The 21,489-nt window shown below is 35.8% G+C and overlaps 2 protein-coding genes across 2 annotated transcripts; both read left to right on the top strand.

Moving 5' to 3' along the window:
* Nucleotides 1-5,815: 5,815 nt before the first annotated feature.
* Nucleotides 5,816-8,979, top strand: LOC106051717 (uncharacterized). The gene is made up of 5 exons (XM_056043159.1): nt 5,816-5,826; nt 6,153-6,156; nt 6,248-6,451; nt 7,034-7,210; nt 8,537-8,979. The coding sequence occupies exons 1-5, from the start codon at nt 5,816-5,818 to the stop codon at nt 8,591-8,593; spliced, it is 453 nt and encodes a 150-aa protein (XP_055899134.1). The 3' UTR covers nt 8,594-8,979.
* Nucleotides 8,980-11,920: 2,941 nt separating this feature from the next.
* LOC106051725 (uncharacterized) lies at nt 11,921-21,239 on the top strand. Its single transcript, XM_056044650.1, has 4 exons — nt 11,921-12,032; nt 14,526-14,643; nt 15,229-15,327; nt 20,249-21,239. Exons 2-4 carry the CDS (start codon nt 14,584-14,586, stop codon nt 20,393-20,395), a joined length of 306 nt encoding a protein of 101 aa, XP_055900625.1. The 5' UTR covers nt 11,921-12,032; nt 14,526-14,583; the 3' UTR covers nt 20,396-21,239.
* Nucleotides 21,240-21,489: the final 250 nt, after the last annotated feature.

Raw genomic sequence — 21,489 nt, 5'->3', positions numbered from 1 at the left:
GAATAAGGAAAAATTAACTTGTACATTATTGATAGATATATGTTTAAGGCGGAGTTCTTCCCCTTTAGATGTACTTTTTTTTTCTTTTAAAAAAGGATTTTGTATATTTTGTTTTTTATTATTTTTAGTTCGTCCAACATGATTAGATAATGACAACTTTTGTCATACAGGGAGTCTGAGGGTATTCCACCTTTGAGGGTATTCCACCACTGAGGGTATTCCACCTTTGAGGGTATTTCATCACTGAGGGTATTCCACCAGTGAGGGTATTCCACCTTTGAGGGTATTTCACCAGTGAGGGTATTCCACCTTTGAGGGTATATCATCACTGAGGGTATTCCACCACTGAGGGTATTCCACCACTGAGGGTATTCCACCTTTGAGGGTATTCCACCAGTGAAGGTATTCCACCTTTGAGGGTATTTCACCACTGAGGGTATTCCACCACTGAGGGTATTCCACCACTGAGGGTATTCCACCACTGAGGGTATTCCACCACTGAGGGTATTCCACCACTGAGGGTATTTCACCACTGAGGGTATTCAACCACTGAGGGTATTTCACGTTTGAAAGTATTCCTCCACTGAGGGTATTCCCCCACTGAGGGTATTCCACCACTGAGGGTATTCCACCACTGAGGGTATTTCACCACTGAGGGTATTCAACCACTGAGGGTATTTCACGTTTGAAAGTATTCCTCCACTGAGGGTATTCCACCACTGAGGGTATTCCACCACTGAGGGTATTCAACCACTTAGGGTATTCCACCACTGAGGGTATTTCACCACTGAGGGTATTCCACCACTGAGGGTATTCCACCACTGAGGGTATTCCACCACTGAGGGTATTCCACCACTTAGGGTATTCAACCACTGAGAGTATTTCACGTTTGAAAGTATTCCACCACTGAGGGTATTCCACCACTTAGGGTATTCCACCACTGAGGGTATTCCACCACTGAGGGTATTCCACCACTGAGGGTATTTCACCACTGAGGGTATTCAACCACTGAGAGTATTTCACGTTTGAAAGTATTCCTCCACTGAGGGTATTCCCCCACTGAGGGTATTCCACCACTGAGGGTATTCCACCATTGAGGGTATTCCACCACTGAGGGTATTTCACCACTGAGGGTATTTCACCACTGAGGCTATTCCACCACTGAGGGTATTCCACCACGGTGATGTCCCTCCTCGTCTCGTGTGGTTGGTGAACCCGGAATAATCGTCTGCATTCTGGGAGGGTATGTCAGCTGAAGCTTACGTCAGTCGACTTCATTTTTTCTTTTTTTTTTGCTTTGGCGCTTTTCTTCTTCAAAGCTGTTCTCTTGTCCTCGGCTATTTTCGACGATTTCCGCTCCAGTTTTCACAGGGTGCCACAATGCTCTGTCAAGTGCTTCCGTCTTCCAAGTGTCCTGTCCCTTTAAAGGTTCTCGGGTACGCTTGTAGGATGTGTCTGAAACATTTTATTTTTGTAAAGAAAAATAAATCGAACGAATCAATCTTATGATCAAATAGAAAGAAATGATACCTACGTTAAGACAATGTCTTTAGTCTGAAAACAAAAGTCTGAAAACAAAAAAAAAGTGTAGTATATCAAATGCTGAACCAGCTATACCCTACATATTTTACCACATTATGTTGTTGTCAATTAACTTATGTAGATGTGGCTAAATATGTAGAACGATAAGTATTGCTAATTATTATAATATATTTTTTGTTCTGTTTTTTTTTAAAGCAGGGAAATTGTAAAAGTCAGGTTCTTGTTTTTTACAAAACATCCAAACTAGAGATGCAGGAAGTGATTTAGGTTTGAATGGCCTTCAAATATCAGGTAATTAGATCTTGACCATATTTGCTGTGCAAGCTACCTAAGGGAATCTTTCCTTCAATTATTAGGTAATTAGATTGTAGCTCTATCTAATAATATTAATAATAACGTTTGTCGAACATACTCAGGTGGAATGAGATCCTGGAATATATTGATTAAAATCACTAAATTTAGAAAGCCTTCAGGATAGAAGACTCAAAAGTAAAGTAGCTATTATACATAAAACACAGAAACATAATCTTCAAATACTAACAAAAAATCTAACAAGATTACAAAGAGTGTTGTGTTATCAAACAAACTCAGAGGCGGCCCCATCAAATTCACCAATGTTTTGATCGTTTAAAGAAAATTGGCGTTATTTTTCACATAAAAGCAAACAGTGCAACACGTCGTCTTTGATAAGACTCTTCTAACTCTTCTGGAATAAGCAGAGTCGCGTTAAGTGATCACTTAAGTTCAGCATGGAAACCTTCCGATACAGTGTGAGCTGATTACCTACTTTTATTGATTTTTACTCAAATGTAAAATCCCAATGTTAATTACATTTATTCAATTGTTATTGCACATTTTGCAATAATACTTCATTAAAATTATAAACAGACTTAACATCACATGAACAGGTTTATTTTTTTATACTTCAAATGGTATAATGTTGTGCTGTATCATTTACACTTAAGCTACCATCTAGATGTGTCAAGGCACATTTGAGCATATATCTAGAGATTTTATTATTATATTTTCCCCCTGTTTCTGCTTTTACCAAGTTATAATTTTTCCAACTTGGTGTCACCCCCAAAATGGTGTCGACTGGTGCGGACCGGACCCCTCACACCCCCCTCCACCGAGTGACGCCACTGCTCCAAGATATATCTCGAGATTTTATTATTATCTTTTTCAATGTGTCTGCATTTGCCAACTTATAATTTTTTCAACTTGTATGTCACCCCTACCATCTAGATGTGTCAAGGCATATTTGAGCATATATCTAGAGATTTTATTATTATATTTTCCCCCTGTTTCTGCTTTTACCAAGTTATAATATAATTTTTCCAACTTGGTGTCACCCCCAAAATGGTGTCGACTGGTGCGGACCTCACCCCTAAAACCCCCTCCCCCTAGTGACGCCACTGCTCCAAGATACCTACTTCTTCCCAACAATGTCGATTAATATATTGGAGTAGACGTAGTAAGAAAAAAAAAAGGGGCCTGCACAACTTAACAGGTTTCCTATGCGGACAGAATAGGCTAATATACTACTAACCAATATTAGGCCTACTAATCCTGATCATAATCGCTCTAGACTCTATTTACTTAATAGGTCTAGACTAGATCCAGAATATAGAATATATATATATAGAATCTAGATCTAGACAAGATCTAGATTTCTTGACGAGTTCTAGATATGATATAGATCTAGTTTTTACCTAGATCTAGACTCTTGAGATTTAGATCTATCTAGATCTCGATCTAGAATCTAGACTAGGTCTAGAAAATGTTTGTAAAATATTTTACATGTTTCGGATGTTCCTTCAGAGTTGAAGATAGTTTACTTCCTAGTCCAAACATCCCGCAGGACGAAGGGGGATTGGAGCGGGCAGGGTTTGAACCCGGGACCATCGATAAATCCAAACGACAGTCCAGCGCGCAAACCGCGCAACCAGGCAGCCATCCAAGACTAAATAGACTCTAGATAAAGATGCAGAACTAAATCTATACCCTAATCTAGACTAGATCTATAAATCTATAAATAGAATCTAGATCTACTAGATCTAGGTCAATATTATGATCAGGATTAGTAGTAGTTAGCCTACTACTGGGTTACAGATTTACTTCTTGATGTGATACTACTGCTTATATAATAAATAAATCTGCACCCCTAATCTGTTAGAAGATAAATTATTTTCTTAATGGATTATAAATGTAAGTTTTGTTTAAATTGTTTAATACAATTAAATCTAAATTGTTTTTAAGTGTATAGCCTAATGACGACGTTTGAAAACTGAGCGGTATAAATGTTGTTGTTTTTTTTTAAACTTACAATTGAAACGAAGTTCGTATTAAAATTATTTTTTAAAAACAACCTTTGAATCAGTATTCTATTCCATGAGTTAGTTAATAAATAGAAAATCTATTTTATAATGATCCATTGATATTTTTTCAATTGTGACCTTAGATGCAATTTTTTTTTACCAATGCGCGAATCTATGAATGAAGCTTGATTTATTAATGAAGAAGCTTGTGAACTTTTTAATAAGACTTACTTCCCATGAAATTTTTCATTGAAAAGTGGTGTAATTTAAAAAAAATCCTGCTTGCATATATAATTTTAAAAATTAGATGGTTCACTTTCGGAAAAGAAAAAAAAGTAGTATTTGCATCAGAACTTTGAATGATCTAAAATATAATGTCCGATTTTCATTTTCTCTTCTAGTTTCTGAGATCTAGACGGGACGGACGGACAGACAGGCCACACAAAACTAATAGCGTCTTTTTCCTTTCGGGGGCCGCTAATAAAATACTTAGAAAGACACAAAGATAAAGGCACATTCCTCGTTTCATATGCTAGGACAAATTTTTACAAACGCTCTTTCTTACCCTGCTATTAGAGCATGGAAGGGGTTGCCTGAGCTAGCCAGGAAAACCAAAGACTTGGCAGAATTTAGGTCATTAGTTAATATGCATGACTAAATGCATGACGCGTAGGACGCAATCAACTTCTGTTTTGAAGTAACGTCTGTAATATATACGATAAGAAGATATTTCCTCTTATTAATATTAGCCTGCAAACTCTTCAAGCCAGGGTTCGGGAATCAGGGTGGACACGGATTTCTAAAACGGCTATAATAATTGTCCTAGATTTGTTATGCTTAATGGGGAAAACATTACTAGCTAATGTGAATATTCAGGTTTAACCGTTATGATCTGTAAAAATATAATCATCGAATCATAGTAGATAACAATTAACCAATTACTTAATTTGACATAATCATTTAGAACTAATTAATTAATTTTCTTTTACATAGCAGAAAGGAGATAAACTCCGTAATTTTTCAGATAAATGGCAGCAGCATAGACATATATTTATTTATGTCTATGGGCAGCACTCAATGGTTCCTTCCCTTAGAAAAGCTTTTTTTTTTTTTTTAATATTCTTTTTTTTTTTCTATTGCTTGTTTTATTTTGAACACGCATCAGAAGAATTTGATTGCGCAAGCTAACTTTGTTTAACATTTCAAGAAACAAATACAACGAGAAATAATAGACCACCATCAGCTTCTTGAAAAAGGAGTGGTTTTAAGAGCACGTTTGTTGATTTATCCAATCTCCCATTTACTTTTGCAATGTTATTAAAATGGAGTCCTTTTCTTTAGTACAAAGTGGTCGCCTATAGATCTATAATCAATGTAGACCTAGACAGATCATGAGTTTTATTTAAATGTAATAAACAATCACTGCTTAAAAAAAGTAAAGTTCCCCTCTCACATCTTGCGATCTATGGGGAAGAAAATGTCAAAGTTTATGTTTCTGTGGCCTAATGTTAACGAGGATATCATTAGGCCACACAACGATCATAGATCTTTATTTTTCCCCAACTTATGTCGATCGATACCCATTAATAATCACATAAATTCAAAATCTCTGCTTTCACCAAGAAACAAACCCGAGACCTCTTGGTTTTGAAGCCAAGCAGTTTACCGCAAAGCCACCACTAAGCCCTTGTAAGTTGATTTTTTTAAATATGTGATTGACGATAAAAATAATGTGAATATGAAACGAAAAAAAATCAAATGTAATACAAAAGAAATGTCACAGATAACATTGACATTGACAAAATGTGAAACGTTGGTAAAACACAAAACACTTTAAAGACACTAAGATTTTTAATTCAAATTGTAGGTGATGGGTATAACAGCCTCAGTAGATCAAAACACAAACCACACAACATCAGAGGACGACTTGGAAGATGGTAATGCGGTAAGTTCTGATGACCAAAGGGTTAAAACGGAAAGAAAGGACAACAGAAGAGATGATCAGCTGATTGAGTCCCATACATCTGTAGTTATTACCCTGACTTCAACACGTGTTTTTATTTTACAAAGCTTATAACAACTCAGTTAGTCAGTCTGTCTATCTGTTTGTCTTTCGGAACAAAGTTTTTTCATATTATTTCTACCACACCCAATCTCAGATCAAGTGGAAATTGCATAATTATTCTTGGATCAATAAAAAAAAAATTCACTACATAGTCAATTGTTTACTGTTAATTAATTATTGAGCATCGGATTCAGATGTTGTTTTTTTTTGAGATACATTAAAACTAGGGAGGTGCTTTAGCTGAACGAGTGTTGTAAGCGGGATTACACATATATTTGGGATGGTCTAAATTTGAGTTTTATCTACTCGCCTCGCCCGAAAGGCCGCCCTCTGCCTAAGTTCGACTGCTTTGTTTTTTCAGGCGGTGGATATTCACGTGATAGCGATTGAAGACAACTCAGTGGCTTCGAGTGTCGAGCAGTGGAATGATTTGACTGAGGAGCTGCTGTTGACTTTGGATACACATCTGACCAACAGTGAACTCAGGGGACGGCTACCATCTTATGTCGATTTTAATTCAACCAGAGTGAGTAGTGTTAGCTATCTATAACTAATTTTTAGGACTTTGGTGCCTTGTTAGACGTATTAAGTGTCATTTTAACATATTAGGGTGTCATCTTAGCATTAGTCTCATTAGAGTGCGGTGACTGAGTGGTAAGGCGCTTGGCTTTGGAACCGAGAGGTCTCAGTCTCAGTGAATATCTAGGACGCCCCTGACTGCACCCTACTCTAATGGCTACCTGACTTTTGTTTGAAGAAAGTAGAAGCGGTTGGTCGATGTGCTGGATACATGACACCCTCGTTAACCGCCAACCATAGAGGCATCATCTGCCCTATAGATGTCAAGGTCTGAAAGGGTATTCTACTTTTTAATTATGTATTATTCTTTAAACTTTATTTCTGTATGTTTCTGTGATTTGAAATATTACAGGATTCAAGTTTGTATGCAGGATTGCTGTTATACCTTTACGTTTGAATGCTGTGCTAATGAATATATTGCGTTTAAAAATATCGATTCGTGCTATCACACATTGACAGCGTAACAGCGTCATAGTCCTTAATATTTCTCTCGTCTCCATTGTATCTATATGATTCATTTTTTTTTCAGGTTAGACACCGCTCTTCACCATTGTACGTCCAATTGGCCGCCTATGTTGACTTCTCTTCGCAAGGCCCGACACACCCTGTGTCGCCCACAGCTCCGGCCAACAGCTTCAGTAGTGACCGCTCGCTGTCCGTCTTGCTCTTTCTTCTATCCTACTTCTTCGTACCAGCAGCCACCTTGGTAACTATATCGTTGTGCTAGCTCCATGACGCTCTTACAGAGTTGTGAAAAAAAGGGACATTAATGTTGTGTCTGATTGACCGTGAGGCAAGGAAGATAAATAAACAAGGTGGTGGGAAGGGGGAGAAGCAGTGGCGTTGCTAGGGTGGAAGTAGGGGGAGAATTTGAAATTCCTTCCTGGTTTCACATGAGGGGGCCCCTAAATGAGTGTTCGAAATTATTTTTTTTTACATTAAATATAAAATATTATGCAAAGGGCAGGAGCCCCCAAAGAGGTAAAGCCCACCGGGCCCCCAAAAGATGGCTAATTACTAGCTACGCCACTGGGGGGAAGTTGAATTTAAATTAAATCAAGCTATAGTAAATAGTCAAATGGATTTTAGTGACATAAAACACTAGAGACATATATTTGTGGTTTGATGTTGATGGGTATGTTTTTAACACCTCCTGAAGCAGACGTGAAATCCAAACGTTTAAGGGTATACACAATTACCGTGACATAGTTTTTAAGTTCATACTTTATACATTTTAAAAGGCCTGGAGTCATAATTTTATAGTTCATATAATGTAGGTTGTACATATCCAGGGGACATAATGTTATAGTTCATGCGTTGTAGGTTGTACAAAGTCAAGTGAAAACAAAATCTGTAAATATTCAATAAAGAATGTATTAAATGCTTACAAATTCGCCCTAACCGTAACGTCCGCTACAAGGAAGTAACTCTACCGAATTCTACTAGATACTGTAATAACTTTACCACAGACTGAGGACTTTATGTGGTGCTTGCTCTTGTCTGACCTTGACTCCTGGGATGCCATGCCTACCCAAAAAGACTTTTGTCTAAGAAGTGCTTGGGCCATTTGAAACTGTAGCACTTCTGTTTAATTTGATACTGTCACACTTGAGCTTGACCGTATCACCAAGCATTGTGTCTGTCTAGTTATTATACTATTTGTATAAGTGATTTGTCACATATGTGAATGTATTCATCGCTGGATTACATGTTTTACTGAATATTGTTATAGTATTATAGTCAAGAAAAAACAATTCTGCACGACATATGTATGATGGATCTAAATAAAAAAGTATAAAGGTTCTTGCATATATCAATCACTTACTTTGAGAGACAACATTACTGACATTAGCATTAGCGCTTGGGATACTCCGATAACTGCTAAGGGTTGAGGAAGGTCCAGTGGAGCCACTGTCGGACTTTCCCTAACTAGTGGTTCCCCAAGTAGCTTCAACACACGGGAAAGGAATAGCGTACATAAAAACAATGCGGAAATTACAAATGAAATAAAGTATGACTTTTATGCCCATAGATTCAACTGATTATGGCAGGAGCGTGCAACTCTCGAGGACAGTCAGCACCGTGGTGATGTAGGCCATGACTCGAGCACCACACATACACGATGTAGATTTATGTATATCAGTGACTTTATTGCTATCTCACTGTATGTGATTAACATGAGCAGTCAAACAATGTCGTAACTTTAATGGTCATACATGCACTAGTGAATGTTACCCTCCGAGAATGTTCTATTTACTAATCCAGGTAGATCTAATGACTACTAATTGCCAGCAAATTTATATTAGGTGTCCTGGTAACATTTTTCTTAACGAATGTTCTAACTTGACAACGTCAAGAATTATCATAGAGAATAACATGTTTATAGGCTGTCTTTGAGGCAATTATAAAACTAACGCAAAACATAACATTGTGTTTCCAATAATCGTGCACAATAAAGACTAAAATTAATAATGACATTGTGTTGATTTTGCTTCATTAATTAGTATATTTTAATTTAAAATCAAATCTTCTACTTTCTTTTTCATTGTAATGTCAAGACATTTTTTTAAAATTTATTCCGTGCATACTAGAACACTGATTGTAAACTGTAAACCTACGAGCTGTAGATGAAATATACAATTGAATAACAACAGTGGCGTAGCTAGGGTGGGGGAGGTTTCAATTTGAAAATACCCCCGGGCTCCAACTTGAAGGGGGTCCATAATGAGTGTCCGAAATTTATTTTTACATTAGATATTACGCCATTATCTCATGTCATGATGTCAAATTTCTAAATGAAGGGGCCCTTAAAGAGGTCAACCCCCAAGGCCCCCAAATTCCTAGATACTCCACTGAATAAAAAGTATATAAGATAAGTGCCAATATAATAATTCCCTGAGTTATTTGTTCGCTAAAACCAATTATGGTCACAACATGTCACTTTGCACCAAGCATTTTCTTGTTATTATTATTATTATTATTATAGCTTTTATATAGCGCTACTTTCATGCTTATAGCATGCTCAGAGCGCTTTTGGTCCAATCTCATTTGTGGACCAGTGGGGGGGGGGGGTATCTAGGAGTTGGTTTTCCGTGCTGCCTTTAGGCGCTCAGTAAACACAACTCTGCCCGAGTCGGGTGTCGAACCTCGAGCCCCCTACTAGGTAGCCAAGCCAAGCCAAGTTCAAGCGTTTACAATAATTTTTATTTGAAAAAAGTTTCGCAAAATTAATAAATAAAGAAATTGTAAATTGGATCAGTAAGAAAAGAAAGTAGCAATTCTTCATTACAATTGATGTCAACAGTGAAACTAAACATCTCAGTGGACATAAAAGAAGAAAGAACATTTCACAGGAGACAAATGTAATCAAGTCCAGAAGATAACAATTGAGTCTTGGGGTGGACAACAAAAGAAATAAACAGGATTAATAAGTGAAAAATAAAACCTTAAAGTTGAAAGAGATTATCTCTTTCCCTCCGTAATTATTTACCGTGTTCCTAGTAATTATTTACCGTGTTCCTAGTAATTATTTACCGTGTTCCGATGGAATTATTCAATTTGCTCATTTGTGTTTCACTTCTTGTTATGATTAAACTTCAATAACTTTTTTGTATGTAATCAGAAAATGTTATATCAGGTAAATAATTCTAATAAGAATGCATACTTCTTTTGTAAAACACAAAGTGAAGTTTATAAAAACAAAAAAATATTTGTATTTAATGGGGTCAAATCAACGTTGGTATCGTCAGTTAGGAGAAAAAGAGTTAACCATACAGCCGGTTTTAAGTGGTATCGTAAGCCAAAACATGTTGGCACTGTTATCTTATGCATACAAAGAAAAGAACAAGAAAATGATGCTATGGTAGGTCTGTGATGAAGGTTAAGGCTCACAGGCGCTTTTTCCTTGCGTAAATTGCACACCATGGCGTGTAGAGCGTACACATCATAGTACTCCCTCTTCATATCTCTATATTTGGTGATCACGTAGTCCCTATCTCCCCGAAGAGAAGACTTTGCCAGCACACCCTCTAGTGCAAGCCCACTCTTTAGAACTAGAGATACGAAAAACATTTTAATTATAGACTTTCTTTCACAATAGAACATAATCACGTCCTAAGCATATCCATTTGTGTATCTAGTCTTACATTTACTTGTTAATTAAAGACTTAAACTCTGCTAAGTCTGAAACTGAGTTGGGAATAAACCGTCAAGAAATAAACCTAAAAAGATATAGATCTGCTTAATGTCTTTGTGAAGTATCTTATCTTATAACATACAGACGTAACTTCAAAAAACAAGATAATTACGTCCTACGCGTGCTCCTATGTCAACCTAGTCATGCATATTAACCAAAGACCTAAATTCTGCCAAGTCACTGGTTTTCCTGGTTAATTCAGGCAACCCATTCCATGCTTTAATAGCGCTAGGGATGAAGGAGTATTTGTACAGATTTGTCCTAGCATATGGAGCGAAAAGTGTACTTCTATCTTTGTGTCTTTCTGAGTATTTTATTAAATTGTGTTTTTGTATTTGAAGTTGAAGATTGTGGTTCAGTGTTTTATGTATAATTGCTACTTTACTTATAAGTCATAGGTAACAATAACGTAGGACCTAAAAAAAATTATTATGTGCTTAAGTTTAAAAACAAATTAAGAACATCTACTCCTGTTAAAAGAACATCACAAGTCTTCAGCCACAAGAATCAAACAATAAGTAAAGAATATACATTATTTGTAATTAATTACACACACAATAATACTATTTATTAGAACATATATTTAGATATACAGCTATAATGAGTTAGTTAACTACCTATAGTGAATATGAAATGTGGGCGATACATATTGCTTTTGAAAAGGCAGCACGGAGACCTTCTCCCAGATGCATTTCTCTCCTACCCCCCCCCCCACCCCCCACCCCGCCCAACTGGTTCACTAAAGTTATTAGACCACAGCTAACTGAGCATGATAATTACTGAATTGCCTCCAGCCTGCACAGAGTATTTTTAAAGTGATACTTGGTTCGAGCAGACCAATACCACTCTTTAAACTAAATGCAGTCCACAGTAGTACAGAAGTCTGAGACGGCTGTGAACAACAGATAGACTGAGCATGATATAAGCATGACAATGGCGTTAAACAAAAGCAATTTAAAATATTTCCATTCGCATAAATTTATAATTGTTAGTCTAAGTCTATTAAAAATGAAGTACCAGATTGATTCTAAATATTTGATGCAATTTGACACAAAATAGCTTTTTATATTCTACTACTTCTATGTCTACTTTCTCTTCTTTGTCTTTAGTATTATACCTTGTAGGCTACATTTGAGGCGTGCTTCTATATTAGAAACAATACAATATATTTATTTCCTTTTTCTGTTTTTTCCTGCTAAAGTTTTTTACATTCATTCCAATTCTTTTGTTTCCGTATTTGAGGGAACACAAAGTTGTAATTTTTAAGCTACATGGAAACGGATTTGTGCCAAGGACAAGCAAGTGTTTATTTATTCATGTAATGTTTATATCGGTAGGTAAATATTTAATTAATGTAGATCTAAAGCTATTAGCGTTAAATTTGGCAAGAAAAAATAAAACACCTTTTAAGATCCAAATCTAGATATAGGTTGTTTTAATTATTTCAATTCACATAGATATAGATATAATCTATACGAGAAAGTTATTTTAAAATCTTTATCTAACTTGTTACGACTTGCATCATATTAACGACAGTTTCTTTCAAAAAACTTATAGAATATACTTACGTCCTATCAAAAGCATACCCATTTGTTAATCTAATTTTTCGGGATTTTTAGGGCGCCGCTGAGACTAATGGGTACTTGACTTAAGTTCGGGAAAGAAAAGGCAGTTGGTGACAGTTGGTCGTTGTGTTGGCCACATGACTCCCTGCTAGTTAACCGTTGGCCAAAGAAACAGATAACCTTAAGCATCATCTGCCCTATATATCACATAGTCTGAAAGGGAAACAGACAAAATTATCAAACTTACATGTTAATTAGAGACTTACACTCTGTTTTTTTACACTGTTTTTTCTTTCTGTCTGATTCAGGCAACCCATTTAATCGCTTTTCTCACTTGGTTTATAGGCATAGTAATATTATTAGTAAGGTCTAGGTTGTATGTTATTGTCAAATCTCGACACTATCCAGTATTGAACCAACCACATATTCTACTTCTGTACCAAATCATCCAGACTAGATTTAGGTCTAGAAGATCAATACTTAGTCTACATTCTAGATAAACTTCAATTTTTCCTAATATTTCATCTCTAGAGATTCTTTTGAGTAGAAGTGCCAATCCAGTATATAGGGCTCCTTCTGTCTCGGAAGACAATGGATGCACCCGGGGAAGAATCTGAAGTCACTGACCTGGAGCGGCAGAATTTGCCACAGTTCGTGCATGTATATGCATCTGTCCTAGGGCTAGCTGACAAGGCAGCTTTATTTTTCTTTCTCTCGAAAAAGGCAACTTGGTTTGGTTTTTTGCTCTCGGCGAGGTTCGTACCAGCATGCACAGTCTGTCTCCATGCTTACCAATCCATTATGCACACTTGTAATATTCTACAATGCCAGAGACACGGAGACACATTGAAGGAGAGGCAAAAAAAACCAAACAAACAAAAGAAAAGTTTTGACGGACCATAATATATATATATTTTAAAATAAATATACTTAGACTTACTTAGACTTACTTAGACTTAGATCCTCCCGCACCGTTCGGCGCATTGGGCTGGAAGTTGTCTCCACAAAGATCTATCACTGGCAATGTCTGAAGCTTCTTCCCACCTGGTGTCCAGTGTTCTGAGGTCCTCCATGAAAGTGTGGCGCCAATTTATACCAGGACGTCCCTGTTTGTGCTTTCCTCGTAATGGCCTCTATGTCATCACCACTCTTGGTATGCGTAGATCATTTTGTCGGAGAACATGTCCCGCAAACCTCATGCGAAGCTCTCTCACAACCTCATAAGTTGTCGACTTCCAGTTCCGAACAGGATTTCCTTTATTGAGATCCAAAATGACTCCTAAAAGCCATCTTTGTTGATCCCAGTTTAGTATATTCCAAATTTCGGCAATACACAAAAATTTCATTTTAATTTTAAATTAGATTATATTACATGCTACATGCTAATGCTATGTATGAAAGTACTTTACTATTAATAGTGAATAGTTGTAAAAATGGTGTATTTTTATTAAAAAGTGCTTGCATAAGTTATTTAAAAAATTAGATTTTTCGCTTTTAGAAAAGAAAAAAGTAGCCGTTGCATCAGAACTTTGAATGGACTAAAATATTATGATGTAGGATTTTCTTTTCTAATTTACGTGATCTAAACGGTACGGACGGACGGACGGACACACAGACATTCCACACAAAACTAATAGCGTCTTTTCCACTTTCGGGGGCCGCTAAAAATTACAAGACAAATTGCGCCTTGCTGCCAACCTCTCTTTCCACAGTGATGTCTATCATCAACATGGTGGCTGCTTGGATGAGTAAGATGTTCGTAAAAGTTGTGGCGTGTGACGCGTAAACGATTGGTCATCTAACTCAGTTCGAATTCCTGGTTAGATTAGGGATTTGGTTTTCGAGATTTGTCTTGCTCTGAATTGTGTTTTAAACACAAAATCTCCCTTGGCTTCGCTTATGGAATTTTGTGACTGTCAGTTTGCATTATTTTTTTTTAGAAGATGGAGGGGGGTTAACCTCAAAACTTTCTGGAGGGGGATTTTAAAATCAAAACCCCTTGGCTGTGCTGAGGCAAGTGATTGTTTTAGCATTGAATCACACCTATAATAAACAAATTTAAAGCAAAAATATCAGTCACATAATCCCGGGGATTTCATTTCGGAAGGGAAAGGGGGTTTGAACCCCAAAAGCCCTTCTCTGGTTACGCTAATGTTAACTGGCTATGTATTTCTATGCTATCTTTTCTTTTCATGCGGTACATTGTGAAACAATGTGTGACTTGATTGGAGTAGCATTTGTTGTTTTATTTGCTTCTTCAGATTCAGATAACATACAGAAGTCTCGTCAGAAAGCTCAAGTCGTACTGACTCCACTACTATGGCGAACCCTCCTCCGCAAGCCAGAGACCAGGGTACTGTCAATGCTGCTGAATCTGGGGTAGGTAACTTACCTCACAAAACATTTGGGAATTAGAAGTCTGGGGCCCACCTCGATGATGACACATTTGTAAATACCATACCCTCTACACAATTCTAAATATAAACAAGCAAATTTAAAAAGTTCTTTTTATATATAAAAAAGCTTACCTCCGTCCTTAACACTATGTATACCGAAAATGTACAAGTTATTTCCCTTATTCAATATCAAACAAAAATAATTAAATACCAATTATTTATTGACTAATTGAGTAATTTTGTTTCTTGATTCATGTTTTGTGAGGTACAATAAATATTTTTTAAAAGTATCAATTTGATCGGAGAATGCATGAGGGAAAAAGAGCGTTAAGGATTATTTAAGAGGACTAAACCCAACAAATTAAGCCATATCTGCGTATACCGAAGTATTAGTTTCCCTTGTTAATACCAAACAAAATAATGAATTTCCCAAATGTCAGAAAGATATAACTCCACTTTTCCTAAATGTCAAAAAGATATAAATCAGCACTTTTCCTATATGTAAGGTGAAATGTCAAAAAGATACTACAATGCACTTTCTCAAACGTAATATACCATGCTATTTCAGATAACTCCAACCCAGGCCGAGGACCTCGAGAGAAATGCCTTCTTGTCTGTATTGTGCTTCCCGCCTACAGGTTTGGCAGCCGTCTGGCAAGCACGTAACGTAAGTGGCATGAAACGTTTTGCATTATAAATAATTAGTCATATTTAAAAGTATCTATTATAATGCAAAAAGAGTGGGTTATTTCGTAAGACGATAACTTAGAACCAAAATTGTTGTTTGGACTTTAGACTGTAGAGGATGGGAGACTGATGAGGCAACAGGTTTAGGAGAACGACACTACGAGGCATGCTAGACATTTGGCGAGCTACTGACAAGACGTTTTGCTCAATGAAGAATAAATCTCGTCATTTCAAATAACTGACATCACTGTTTCCCTAACTGTGTGTTTACGGAGCCCTAGTGTTCCGCCAGGCCTGAATAGGAGGTGTTCCACGAACTGTTGAAATAATTAACTAGTAGCTCACCACGTGAATTAAGGTCTGTAAAAAAAAAAAAAATCAATGTGTTCCGCTCAATACTCAGAATGTGCGAAGTGTTCCGTTAAGGAAAAAGTTTGGGAAACACTGTCTTACATTGAGAAACTCACACTGCGAGCATGTAAAGAAAAAACGTAAAATATCTTGCTGGTCGTGCGGGATGTTTGCTCACACATTTATGCACGTTTGAGCGAGTATCAAATCAGGGCTTATCGTCCTGCCCACTCCATCTGCCTAGCAAATGTACAATAGAGAGCCAAGACTATTTCTAGAATATTTAGTCTCTAATGCAGACGATATTTTAAGTCATCCTACAACGTAAGAGAAAGGGCATACTTATGGTTTGTTAAGATGCAAAAAAAAAAAAAATAATAAATAATAAAAATAACATAATAATGTCTAAAACATCACGTAACAAGCAAAATTTTTAAAATCCTATTAAAAAGAAAGCTTATCTAAAGGGGAAGAACTCCGCCAATTAAACTATATCAATAACTTAAAAGTTATTTCACTTACTCGATATCAAACAAAATAATTAAGTACCAATAATTGATTGACTGATTTGATTATTTTTATATTTGATTCATGTTTTTTTACGTACAATAAGTAATTATTTAAATTATCAACTTGATCGGAGAATATGCAAGAGAGAAATAGCAATAATTTAGACATATCTGTGAAAACTGAAGGATTAGTTTCCATGCTGATATTAAATGGCAATGATAGACTACCAGTAACTAATTGACTAATTGATTACTTTTTATCTTCTCGATTCGTGCCTTGTCTATGTTAATGAATAATTGTGCGAAGTTTCAACTTAATCTGAGAATGGTTGTCGGAAAAATAACGTGTAAAAACTTTTTACCAGACAGACAGACAACAGAGTTGATATAAGCTTTGTATTGTAAAGAAAATACAAGTATTTCGACGTAATGATGACCTATACATATTTTTAATTTAAAAATACAACAATCAGTAAACTATTTTTAATATAAGATCTTAAATTTGCAATTATCTTATCTTTTGAAGTAACGTCTGTAATTTAAATGATACGATAAGATTTGAGCTGCACTTGCGAACTACTGCATTGTTTGGTTTAAGTGTGCCGAGAGCTTACCCATTGCACGGAGCGGAGTTGAAAAAGAGCCCTCACGACCCTGTCAATAATCCATGCGCCGTTCCTCAAGGGGCCGTTACACTAATGGCGAGTCCTCCACGGTTAGCTTGGTACATCATAGGAAAATGGCGGAGGTTCCCGGTGCACTCGGCCTTCGGCCAGGTCCACCCCATGTGTTGGGGGCCAGATGCATCGGAAATAGCAATGCTTTGCATAGGTATTGACTTGGGTCTCTTCCACACAGAACTGTGTGTTCACACAGGTTTTTTTTTTTTTTTTTTTTACTGTTTGACGCTCAAACAGGTTTTTTTTCAAACTTAGAGCTCGAAGAGCCTTCGGCTCAGCTCTTAAACAATCTAACGGTTTAAGTGTGTGAACAAGTGAGAGAAATGATGTCTTTGTGTTTTACTAGCATATGAGGGCAACAGCTTTTTGATTTCCTATCAAATTTAAATGAATTTGGTTCAGTGTATGTACGTGTTTCCGATGTTTCCAAAAGAAAAATAGGCGGATGTTTTGTTGTGTAGGCTGAAGAGTTTCTGATGAAACCGAGGGGTGGTCTGTCGTAATTCAGGCTAATAAATAAATGGAGAGTTGAGAAACTATCAAGAGACAAAGACGAAAAGACGTGTATTTTTTAGTGTGTTATTTCTTGTTTCAATTATCATTTCATTCGTGATTCTACATACATCTACTTCCAAGTTGACTCTGTGTACATTTATTGATAAAGTTTTTTTTTGTTTTTTTTTTGTGTGTTGATTTAAAAGAAGCTTGTTTTATGCTTATTTTGAGAATATAATAATCCTACATCGGTTTAGTTTTACTAGATGTTTAGCGCTTCAAACCAATGACCGAGTATAAAAAATCAGGAGGGCCAATTACACCACGTCTTTTAAAAAAAATATCTAAATCTTTTTAAGAAAACGCAAAGTAGAAATAGTTTCTGCAGAAGTTTTGTCTTCATTTGGGAATGCAAGAATCTAGCTGTCAAAGATTATCCAGACAACTTTATTGTATAGGTACCTAGTTCTTATTGTAGGGAGAAGGGAGAATTTATACTGAGAGTTAACAGCGCAACGCACATGTTCTAACTCACTCCTCGAAATAAAATGACATCTACGCCAATGGATGGGCAGCCATAGCTATTCATGAATTCTTTAAGAGTGTGTCGACTGAAAACGGTTCGCACAATATATTTTGCTCAGTACTTCATCTTACTCAACGATCTAAGTCAGCAATCTAGTGGCTCACAAAATATGAGAAAATACTAACTCTATAAGGGACATAATATATTGAAATACTACCTCGTCTAGCTTTATTGTCGTTAACTCCCCTGGCGCGTTATATCCACTTTTATACACAAATTTCATGTGACAACTTGATTAAATCAGTTCTTCACAGCTTTTGTTGAATAATAACGGGATATAATGTTTTTGTGGTGATGTGGTTCATGGACGCCGTCATCTACAGTTTCTAAATCTTAGCCCTTTGTAGCATGCCCAAAAAAGAAAATTACATACGGCCGAAGTCTCTGGCGGATCAACAAGATGAAAATTTAGTTATTTCCATTTTGCGGGGTCATGATTTATTCAGACATTTCTGGTTTCCTTTACCTTGACGAGTTCGGAGGCCGAGCTAAATGACAGAGTCCTTCGTATTGTCCCCCATTGATCTCAGACAGACATGTTACATGCTACACTACTTTCAAGAAGAACATTAATACTTACCTGTTAAAAACTTTATAAGATTAATTTGTCATGTTAACTCTTATGTTTGTGTTTGTAAAGTTATGACAGCGCCTTGAGCCTACCTTTTGTTTGTTAACAGCGCTTTATAAATAAAATTATTATTATTATTATTATTGCGAAACTGAAAACGTGATCGTGATATGGCCGCCATAACTGCGCGAGGAAGATCGTTGTGGGAAGAGACAAGGCTTCTGAAGCTTTTTTTTTCTTCCTTGCCCTGCAATGTACTGGCTAATGTAAAAGTTTTACTGGAGGTAGCACAGCATACTAAGCAAGCCTATCCTCTTGCGTTTGTGCAGATTTCCACCTCCATGGAGCTCTCACCAATTATCTTTGCGACATGGTCTCCCGACAAGCGCATAAATTGTATACAAAGAGTCTTGACAAAATTAAGCCAATTAAGCAAGTTATTATAATTAAATTCTTGTTTTTTATTTGAATAGCTGCATTGAACTATAGGATTACCTAAGCTACAAATTATATCTGTACGTATGATGTCACTCCATTAATGGGAAATCAGAATTAAAGTCACGACCCCCGTGACCAATAATTGTGGATCCCCGTTTGCGTCCCATAGACATTGAGTTTACTTTTTCACTTCCATAGACCCCCTGGAAGTGCTTATTAACATCTAGGGGTCTATATTGACCACTTTGGGAATCCCTGATATAGATCAATATATGCGTACTTTCTACTCTTGTGTCGACGTCAGTACATTTGCTATTCTGTAAGAAAAAAATGTACTCCAATAATATATATTCAAAATTAACTGTAAATAAGCTATTTCTTTTTTTTTTACAAAGTCTACATTAACTCATTCCGTCTGTTAGGTCGGATTGACACATTTACACCTTTTTTTTCTCTCCCACGTGACATTCTCAGATCAAGTTGAAATTTTGCCTTTATTCACTGTCAGTGACAACACATAAATGAATAAAAAAAAATGTACCTATTAGTTAATCAATTAGTGGTATATAGAAAAAAAGGGGAAATAAAACTTTCATTATGGAGAGATATGGCAGCGATTGAACGGTGCTCTCTCTACACTTAAGATAAACTTTGTTTAAAAAAAAAGTATTTTTAAATTGTATATTAAATCACTTCGTCTCTGTGTCTGAGACACACCTGACACGTTATTTCTCTCACTTCCCATTCTCGGATGAAGTTGAAACTTTGCAAAATGAACCTACACTTTAGCCAGTCTTTAAAAAGTTACACAATAACAAAACAAGTTGAATAATTTATTTTGACAACCATTCTTAATCCTGTCAAGCTAAGGTTTCGTTGGTGTGTGAACATAAACTGGTGCTGCGTGACAACACATTGAATTAAAATTTCAGACAGATCATTTAATTCATCATCGCATTAATTAAATTAATTTTAGATATATGGATAGAACGAGACAAAAATGGGGGGTTAATTAAATTCTTGTCTCATCTAGACGTTATTTATGTTTGACGTTTTTGGATTATGGCTAGTTAGCTAATTATAAGAGCGTCTTGATGATAATCATTTATATTTCATTAGCAAATACAATATAAATGTTTAGTTTACTGGATTGTATTATGAAACATAAAGTAAGAATTATTTGAAATATATATATATATATATATATATATATATATATATATATATATATATATATATATATATATATATACTGCTTTCTCTCTTGTCAGGCCAACTGCGCGGTTAGAACCGGTAATGCCTCAGATGCCAGCTACTACAACAAGTCTGCTCTGAGACTCATGACCTTCAGCGTGTTCCTGGCCTTGTGTAACCCAATTCTACTGGCTGTGTTACGTCAGCAGTTTAAAAGTGGATAGCTTTGTCCCTCTCACAGGGGGGAGGTACATGAGGATAGGGGGAGAGGGCTTCTCTTAAAATAAATACATTTGTTTTTATATACATACTCTTATCTATTTCTATTGTCAGGAAAAAAAGATAAGACATTAACTAACAAACTGCAGAGCTACTCATCTTTGAATCTAGACACCTGTATACCTCATTGAGAGGGTTCGTTATGTAGTAGCTCATTTACTTGAATTATTTTGATTGCAATTTAATCTACATTGTTTTAATGTTATAGGCTACAATATCAACCAGACTTTTTTCTCTATATTGCTATTTGTTAAAAGGACTGGATTTCATACACTATAGATATTATTTGTAATAGGTATAGATTTATAACTGTCAGTAGGTACGCTTGTGGGACAACAGACTCACGCACACACACTAGTAACTATTCAAAGTTTTTCAGACTTAAAACGTTTATGGTTATTTAATAAAATCCAATAGTAAAAATACAAATAAAAAATTGACCTCCCATGACCTAGATCTATAAACAAACAAGACAGTTTTAGATTTAAAAAATACAACATATTTGTATTATCTTTCGAATAATGTTCCTTTATTTTTTAAGTGATCAAATACTTTGAGTATATTTCACATCCTGCATATCTATTATACATAAATGAGCTATAAATTTATTATATTAGTATAATATACGTTTGAGTGTTTACTTAACATGTAATGACTATTATTTAGATTTAGGTCAGCATAAATGAAGTGGGTCTGAATGAGATAATGGCTTCAATGTATGAAATAAGTTTATGACTTTAGAAAATCCTTTTTCTAGAAATAAACCTTTATTTTTAAGGGGAAATAATTTGTCTAGCTCTGTTGTTTTTTCTTTATTTTAAATATTTTCATTGTTCATCCAATACACCACAGGAAGATATTTAAGCCTATGTCATTGTCTAAAAGTTGATATAGTAAAGTCTGATTATTCATACCAAATCATTTAACTAAGCAGTTTGTTAAAGCGCTCTGTAAATTTAATTATTGTTGTTATTATGTTTCAAGTAACTAATTTTTCAAAGACAATTTCTTCTTTATGAAGCAATTGATATTTTAAAAT

This window comes from Biomphalaria glabrata, chromosome 10 (genome assembly GCF_947242115.1).
Source record: "Biomphalaria glabrata chromosome 10, xgBioGlab47.1, whole genome shotgun sequence".
NCBI classification, from domain to species: domain Eukaryota; kingdom Metazoa; phylum Mollusca; class Gastropoda; family Planorbidae; genus Biomphalaria; species Biomphalaria glabrata.
Note: the sequence above shows the minus strand (reverse complement) of the source record. Positions and strands in the feature narration are given on the sequence as shown.

Bases quoted from the DNA above. Each gene is read 5' to 3' on its own strand.
- LOC106051717 (XM_056043159.1), top strand. The intron at 6,452-7,033 runs GTGAGTAGTGTT...TTTTTTTTTCAG, and splicing joins TCGATTTTAATTCAACCAGA to GTTAGACACCGCTCTTCACC. The intron at 7,211-8,536 runs GTAACTATATCG...TTATGCCCATAG, and splicing joins TCGTACCAGCAGCCACCTTG to ATTCAACTGATTATGGCAGG.
- LOC106051725 (XM_056044650.1), top strand. From the start codon at position 14,584: ATGGCGAACCCTCCTCCGCAAGCCAGAGACCAGGGTACTGTCAATGCT. The intron at 14,644-15,228 runs GTAGGTAACTTA...ATGCTATTTCAG, and splicing joins TCAATGCTGCTGAATCTGGG to ATAACTCCAACCCAGGCCGA. The intron at 15,328-20,248 runs GTAAGTGGCATG...CTCTCTTGTCAG, and splicing joins CCGTCTGGCAAGCACGTAAC to GCCAACTGCGCGGTTAGAAC.